Here is an 8,606-nt window from a genome sequence, read left to right as displayed (position 1 = left end):
AAAAACCCCGTAATGTTGCCATCATTAGCATTTTGTGGTACGATTAACCACACACACAAAGCCGATTTTTTTTCTTAATTTTCATTTAGCTGCAATATCGGTGAAAGCGATATGAAACCTTACATAATTCACTCCACAATCAAGTGTATCGAACTGTGGGATGGACTGTTACTGGTAGCCTACGTGGTAGATACATGACCTTTTGAATGAAAACGTGAATGTCTTTTTGGCCTTAAACGTTGTACTTGGTGGTACTAGTGACACAGAGTATGTATGAACTGTAGACCAGGTGCGGTGTGTTGAAGGTTGTAGAAATGTCTTCAGTTGGTTTCTTGTGTCGTATTTGACAAGGAAGACAGGAGCGCAGATGTCAATAGTAGAATGTTCACTGCCAGAGGGCCCAAGCACTGCCAGTGAGGCTAAGAAGATAGCAACTCTCCTTGTGATGTGTTGATAGTCCTTACAGATGAGACTGTGGCAGAAGGGTAAGCTCTGTGCACACAACTAATATTTGATGGAGGAGGCGGGATCACTTAACGTTTTGATAAACGTTTGTATTACCGACATAGGTCATTGCATGGGAGATGATTAGCCTGTTCCATCAACTTCATCAATAACCTCCCATAACTTTTACCAAATTAGTAAATAAACTTCATTCCAACTTAAACAGTATATGCCATTTATGCTACATCACTATGCGTGCTTCCACCAGGTTAGTCTGGCTAATTTCACTGCAACACTTGCACTTTGTTGAATGCATTTTTCTTTCCACCAACAACCGAAGTTGTTTTTTATCCGAAAACATCGAAAGGTAGCATCAATTACTTATTCTGTGCCATCTACACAATCAATGTTTGGGCCGCACCATGAAAACATCGCCGCATTGTGTTGCGATAATGAGACGCAATGTTACGAAAGATCATTTATTTGAAGCTGAATATCTACACGTCTCCACGGCAGACGTAATTCAAAATCAAAATACCATTTCACGTTTTCACAAACTCGGTAAACGCACTTTTTGTCGTGTGCGTTGGATTCTGGTCCATCATTCGATTGTCTGGTTTGTTGACAGTCCGCCTGTGTTCTGATGCGTCAGGCAACAATCACGTCATTGTCTTTGGAGCTGGTGCGACCGGTAGTGCGGGCCATCCTAACCGGTTTAGCGAATACCTGGAGTCATCACTGATTTTCAGCTATTCATATTCTTGTCTGCACCACACAAGCTACTGACTGGCATTACGAGCAGCAACGAATGATACATTATCTTTTATCTACAAAAATAAACGATCCCTCGCCATACTCCGGAAATGAAAACGACAACCCTAATTCAAAACTTTGTTTGGAATTTGCGAACAACATTCAAAAACCTAAAGAATTCAGTACTTGCAGGAAGTTTCTTAAAAACTTCCACAAAGACATAATGAACAGTATAGGAGTAACAGGTACTAATATTAAACCAGTAAAGTTCCCGAAAAGCAAATGCATCGGAAGACAAATGTAACTGTCGAATACGCCCGTATAATTATGTCAGTGAGATCTGATATTAAATGAACTTGGTTTGTGTGTTACATCAGTGGCGCCTGTGTAATCTACAACCCATGCCCTACCCGGTAATGTCGAATAGAGACAGCTAGTGAAGTATGAATTATATGTTTGGTCGTACAGAGGTTTACCTGGGAGAAAACAACTATATTTTGTGCAACTTACCTTCACCATTTTAAAATGTTTTGATGTCACTTTCTGAGAAGATAAACTAGAAGGGAAGGAAATGGACAAGGCGTCAACCAAACATACGTTGCGTAGTGTTCCTATAGTGAAACCCAGAGAAAATCGACATTTAACAGTTAAAAATAAATTTATGTTTTGGAAAATGCGAACCACTATGCTGTCACATTCATTACCAGATGTCTATTCACTTAACACGAACACAACATTTCTCAGTTGTATAAGAAGTTCAAAACTGTTGGGACTCATTTGCAAGCACAAGCGCTGTCATTCATCCAATGTTATACGGGTATTATATTGCCCGTTTTCACCACTCGCTGTGAGATTATGGTCCCTCGCATACTGACTGAGATCTTGGTACTCTTTCGTCCGTATGTTATCTGGACTCCCATTCTATGGACTCAGTGACGTGACGCTGTATAGTGACGTGAAATTAAACGTTATCGGTAAGAACAGACATTACATTACGTTACATATTTACGGGATGCTAATTAATCATGCAATATGATTATGATAGGTAAATAATGCACTGCATTCTTGTTTTTGTGTAACAGTTCATGTACGCAGTTTTGACAACGTATATACTGGCGTTTCCTTTTCTCGCTTTACTTACGGATATCGGCTGAACAATAATACAAACATTACTTATCGTATGAAAGCTTGTTTTTATATGAAGAGACTCCCCCTCTGACATCTGCGTCTGTCAACTGCTTGATCCATCAGGTGTATTAGCACTCTTGAGCTCCGCCAATGACTTGTCGAGGCGTCTCCCATTCTCGCGGCACAACGAGGAAGTAACGTTATTAACCGTAAGGAAGAGGATTTTTGTCGGAAAGGGCGGGAAAAAGATTATGATTTGCCCAAGTTGGTAAACACTCATCAATATTCGTTACACTGCAAAATCTTGATCACTCGCAGACTTGGGCCACTTCCGAGTTACCGGCCAGTGGGAAGCAAGTGCACATCGTGGGAGCCTCCTGCACGTGTAACGGGTGTCGTTATGAATCTTGACGTTTTTCAGGCAGGTCGATTAATCACTGTAGACCATTTTTTCCGATCATTTTCCCTCACTACTGACTGAAAATTGTAAACCTGAAATTTTCATGTCATACTCCAGTTACCTATCAAGGGGGATAACTGAACGAACAGCTTTGCTTTGAATGAAATCCACGTGGCGATGCATTCTCAAAACATCCTTTATTATTGTATCAATACTGATTCAATCCCGTATATCTCCCAATTTCGACTATCATACACTCAAAGTACAGTTCCCCTACTTTGTTTGAAGAGCATATATAAACCCAGTTCCTTAGTGGAGGTGTCACCCAGAGATAGAGCAAAGATAATAGACATTACGCATGTTCAATTTTAGGGGTACAGTACACTGGCAGCGGGAACGAACTATGTTATACCCACATTTACTGTTACGTGTGCACTGAACATGCATGAGCTGAACCGTTTGGCGTCTTCTGGAGTGTTTTGGGGTAGGTATTTCCATCACCTTACATTTTCTTCTTACTCGTTGTCCATTTGTTTCCAGTTTCATAGAGTCATCCAGTGAGCGAGACAAGAACACAGAACAACTCGTTCATCGGATACAAATGACACGGACGCCTACTACTGAGTGTTGCTGGCATATATGTTTGGTTGATATGATGCACACATAGTTGACCGTCTGATAACGACGCGGAGAATAAAGGCAGACGATAGTTTAGATCGTAGTGCAAAGAGGTGCATTGTATTAATACTTGGCTCAGTCGTGTAAGAGTCATTGTAATTATAAGTGGAATGTACAAAGACAAACTAATTTGCTCTTGCCGTCAGTCATTGGACCGTCTAGGCAGAACACAGTTATTTACAGACAGCTGTCATCTAACTGGAATATTGTAGTGTGCATTATAAAAAGAACCCTATAAAATCTCACGTACAAGAACGATGACTCTAGTAACAGTTAATTTAGTTGCGGCCAGGAATTAATGCTGGAGCTAGAGATAGCTAACGGAACCAGAATCTAGTTGGTACATGTAAATATTCTACATAAATCCTTCAAACTCTCTCTGACATTTACATTGTGATCTGATGCTTGCACTGCTTGATATCCTTGAAAGAAATAATAAACGAAATTAATCTGTCGTAATATCGACCTCCATTTCCTCTTCCCATGGGACATTTTTGTACATATTAACACAGTATGGTGTTATTTCTTCATGTCAGAAGGTTTACTAGGAAACCCGTTTTTGGAATTTGCAGCTCGTACCTACAGTCACTGCATACGCTTTCTTCAAGTAGTTACGAGGTGTTCAGAGTGTCACACCGATCCAACATTATTTCCAACGATAATCATGTTGGCCTCTGAGAGAAAACTCTCATTTTGTACCGTAATAATAATGTCTTTGTCCGTATTAATAGAGTTTCGATCCAGTGTACCTTATTTCTGGTCACTGTTTACAGATAATCAATGCTATGGACATTTATCCCTTAATCCTCTCGTAGGCTAATCTTGACGTGTTAAAGATCATATGAACCGTGTCAAAACAGCGCTAATCAAAGACGGCAACAATCTGGCCAATGTTTGGCAATGGTGGAAGTGTAATGCATATTCCGATACAAATCTAAGAAATCTGTACGTTCGTTCTGTGTGGAAATTATAGTTCATTTTCGTTTGTATTTTACTGATAATTACTTTGGCAAGAAGAAATATTAGGATGTATTTATACATTGTGAGGTGAATGACATTATGTTGGCATCGTCCATGTGTTGTCAGACGAATGCAAGGATTGTTCATGGACTGTGGGACGAATGGGGAGATTATTCATGCATTGTTAGACGAATGAAGCAACAGTCATGTGTTGTAAGACGAGTGGTGAGATTGTGCATGTATTGTCAGATGATTGGAGAGATTGTTCATTTACTGGCAACTGATCGTACTGTTGTTCAATATTTACATGTATTTCCAGAGGAATGTAGGGATAATAGTTTCTATTGCCAGAGGAATACATTTCAAGGCATATTTTAAGGACATGTATCTTCGTTATGTATATGAACTACCCGCCGAAGTTGCTGGAGCCCGATGTGAAGCCCTTGGGTTGCCATGATACACACAAACATCGTTTTTGCTCCTTAAGATGTATGGATATGGCATGAAGCAGTCGCTTCCCTCCTGTCTCTAATATTCACCTTTGAGTGATCACTTAAATACAATTAAGTTTGGCGCTAACCCAACTCACTCAGTCTTTACCTAACGTGATCTGGAAGTTTTCCTCTTCGGCATGGTTTTCATGTTGATACATTCAAAACATACTGCTTGAACATTCTGCACTCGTGGGTGTAAGTGGTGTCTGTATTCATTGTTAACCGTGTTTACCATTTGCTTTCTTTTCTTTGCTTTTGTTTAAAGAAGCACGAGTTGTTGGATGACAAAGCGATATTGCACATTAAGTAACTGATGAATGTGTAAGAAAATTACAAATTACAAATTACAATTACAAATTCTCATCGACTGTTAATTACAGCATCAATAATCGCTCAATGTATTCTGATATAGGAGGGGACGTAACTCCTTAAATGGTCATACGAACACGCACAATGAGCATTTCAGTTTAAATTTCAAGCTACGGACTATAGAATAAATTCTACATATTTCTATTCAATATAACATTTAGTTTTGATTTGTTTGTCTCATTAAAGCAAAAGACCGGTCTTTGAAAATGGTACACGATATATTCTGAACCGACAGTCGTAATCTTCCACAAAACAATGTATATAGCTATTAGAACCCGTAAAGTGCCCTCGTGTTGGTATATTATCCTTCTTTGATTTAATACAGCTCATTTTCACAGCTGATTTGTTTGGACGCCGTCTTAGATAACGGTCAATTCAGACTACCTGTTACAATGTGGGTAATTCCAATATAGTGCGGCATGCTGAGTGAAGCTTGACAATTACGTGCATGTATACATACTTAGAGCGTACACTTCGTGGTACTGTAATACTTGTGAGTTTCCCAACCAGAACAAGCAAAATGGTAATGCCATGCCTGTTTATACAGGTGGCCAGGAGGTGTCCATGTTTGAAAGTGGTAAGCATACATTTGTTATAACGTCGTTTCAATACGTCTATAATCTGTCAACTAAACAGCGTATGAATCATAAGCGTATGTGTTAAACAGAATAGCACTCCATTTACGTGAAATGAAATAACAAGTCCAAGGAGATACTTGCATATATTCTTTGAGTACAATATTGATATACATCAGTAACGAGTAATACACTCACTTTAGTGGAATGTAGAATCACAGGGCAGTAATTCTGTCTGAAAACAAATGTTCTCTGCTGTTTTTCCTGTTGTAACCAAGCTGTTGTGTACCGTTTTCAACCAGCGGCGGTGCATACTCCGACTTCCTTACTTTCCTACCTTGACGCTGATTCAAGTTGGATTTACTCCGATATTCCAGCAAGCATTTGGGAAACAGTATTTTTCTGAATGCCTCTCGGAATTCTTGATTGAATATGCTGTATATAATGGGGTTTAAACATGAATTGACATAACCTAGCCAAGTAAGTATTTTGAACACAACATCAGGTATGCATGTGGGACAAAATGCGGCAATTGGATTCATCACAAAGAAAGGAAACCAACAGAGCAGAAATACTCCCATGATGATTCCGAGAGTGACGGCTGCTTTATGGTCCGATACCCTGTAACTCCCTCCTTGTTTGCCGGCGGCATCGCTCGCCTGGTGTGGGGCCTGAAACCGCTCTGCCGTGTGGGTTCTGCGTATTATGTCTGCATGCCTTTTGGCATACATGTACAAACGACAATATATTGAAAGCATCACAATACAAGGAATGTAAAAACTTATTGTTGATGATACAACAGCATAGATGGGATTCAATTCAAATACGCAGCTTTCAGATGCTAAAGAGTCTTGTTGGTTATTTCCGGAACTGAAATGCCATCCCATGTGTATTGGAACGAAGGAAATTAGCAGAGACAGAATCCACACTGTAGCAATAAAACACACAGTCTTCCTCCCCGTCATCCACGCTTCATATCGTAATGGGTCCTTTATGTGAATATAGCGGTCCAAACTTATCACACATAAATTGAGAATAGACGCTGTTGAGCACATTATGTCAGCGGATATCCATATATTGCAAAACTCAATACCGAAAGCCCATGTTCCTTGGATATCATTAGCCACGGCAAATGTCATTACACTGATGGCCACAAGCAAGTCTGCGATGGCAAGAGACACAATGAAAAAGTTACTATTTCTCTTCAGCTTTCTGTCTGTAAACACTGCCGCACACACTAGCATATTTCCACCAATAGCAACAACAATCAATATGCACAAAAATGTCCCAATTAAAACTTTTTCTGTTAAGTTATAGTTTGTAATGAGACTATGGGACAAATTGGCGTGTGTCGGTGTTATGACGTATGTAGGCTGAGACCAGTTACCAGACATTGCAGGATTGTAGGTACCCAGAGAAGGAACTACTGTGAACCAGTGGAAGTGCTGACCTCAACCAAAAAAGTGAACTTACTGACAAGGCGTTGACACATCACAATCGTCCATGCTCCAGTTAATTAGAAGCAATTAAAAACAGGAGATTGTTTCTTGTAATCCATGGTTGTACACAGAGGTAATGGGAGTCCCGTATAGATGTATTATTTGTCGTTTACATGTGTTTTCAAAGAATAACCTGGTATCCAAAATTATGATGTGACCTAGAAGATTTGTTGCAAGTATCCCAGAGCATCATACATGACTACGATGAAGTTGCTTCTAAAGTTCCACGAAGGACCACTAACGTCCGAGTTGAAGACTGGCGTATTCCTCAGCAGCGCACGAGAAATGAATGACAGCAGGCGTGTTGTGCGCACAACCACTTTACTCGGCTGGTTTTCTGGCGAGAACTGAATTTGTGGTGAGGACAGCGATGTTAGTGGCGTGACACGTTGAATCACACCCTGGCTCGCCAACAGTAGTTGTCAATGACTTATTATCGGAATTCGGGACCTTATCGATTTAGACATAGTCACTGACGTGACCACAACTGTCCACATTGCTCATTTTAGCGCCACTTGTAAGAGAGCAGACGACAGACGTGAAACTGTAAGGGCAGAACGATTGAAACAGCTTCGTGCTCGGATCAATGCACCGCCACACTAGCACTGTCTTTAAGCAGAGTAATCGCACTGAAGACCAATGAAATGGGACTCTATTGCCTGATTTCGGATTGTGATTGTGCATTGAAGCCCCACGAGTATAAACGTTCGTCCTTTCTACTTCTTACGGCCCTTGTGACTGAAGTACTTAAAGGGGCAGAGTAATGCACTATGGTGGTTTCTAATCCAATTTCATGATGAGTTTATAACTTCACATTGAGGATTAGATACACGTAGGTAAGCGAACACTTACAGGTTCCTGTTTGTTAACAGGAGCGTTAAAACAACATGTGAAATTTGTAGATAGTAATATGACACGATTAATTTGATTGCATGAAGAGGAGATCGTCCACACGTAATAGTAAATCCATAGATCATTATCTAGAGGTTAAAGGTTATTCACCGATGTTGGTAAACTTTGTCAGGAAGTAAGTACTACTGGAATTCATTTTTAGTATTGCATTCTCCTGTTCATATTAAGAATTGTGAATTTAGTCCCTAACAGCTTCAATTTGATTGTACGGCAATCATTAGACATACATTTATATATCTCTGAAATGGACATGAGTTTTGTTACCTTGTCCTTGATATATAAACGTATTCACTTTTCCGAAACCGGTGAAATCTATTGTAGACGTTTCTTGCTTCAGGTATAGTATAGAAGAATGGCATTATCGGGTAGAAGAGCGTGGCATTTCAGTAACTAA

The 8,606-nt window shown here is 39.9% G+C and overlaps 1 protein-coding gene across 1 annotated transcript; it reads right to left on the bottom strand.

The window, feature by feature from the left end:
• Positions 1-5,933: 5,933 nt before the first annotated feature.
• On the bottom strand, positions 5,934-7,275 carry LOC137265770 (dopamine receptor 1-like). Its single transcript, XM_067801221.1, has one exon. It carries the CDS (start codon positions 7,193-7,195, stop codon positions 6,017-6,019), a length of 1,179 nt encoding a protein of 392 aa, XP_067657322.1. The 5' UTR covers positions 7,196-7,275; the 3' UTR covers positions 5,934-6,016.
• Positions 7,276-8,606: the final 1,331 nt, after the last annotated feature.

The sequence above is a fragment of the Haliotis asinina genome, chromosome 15 (genome assembly GCF_037392515.1).
Source record: "Haliotis asinina isolate JCU_RB_2024 chromosome 15, JCU_Hal_asi_v2, whole genome shotgun sequence".
Lineage (NCBI taxonomy): Eukaryota > Metazoa > Mollusca > Gastropoda > Lepetellida > Haliotidae > Haliotis > Haliotis asinina.
The sequence above is the reverse complement of the archived record's forward strand: the minus strand, read 5'-3'. Positions and strand labels throughout refer to the sequence as shown.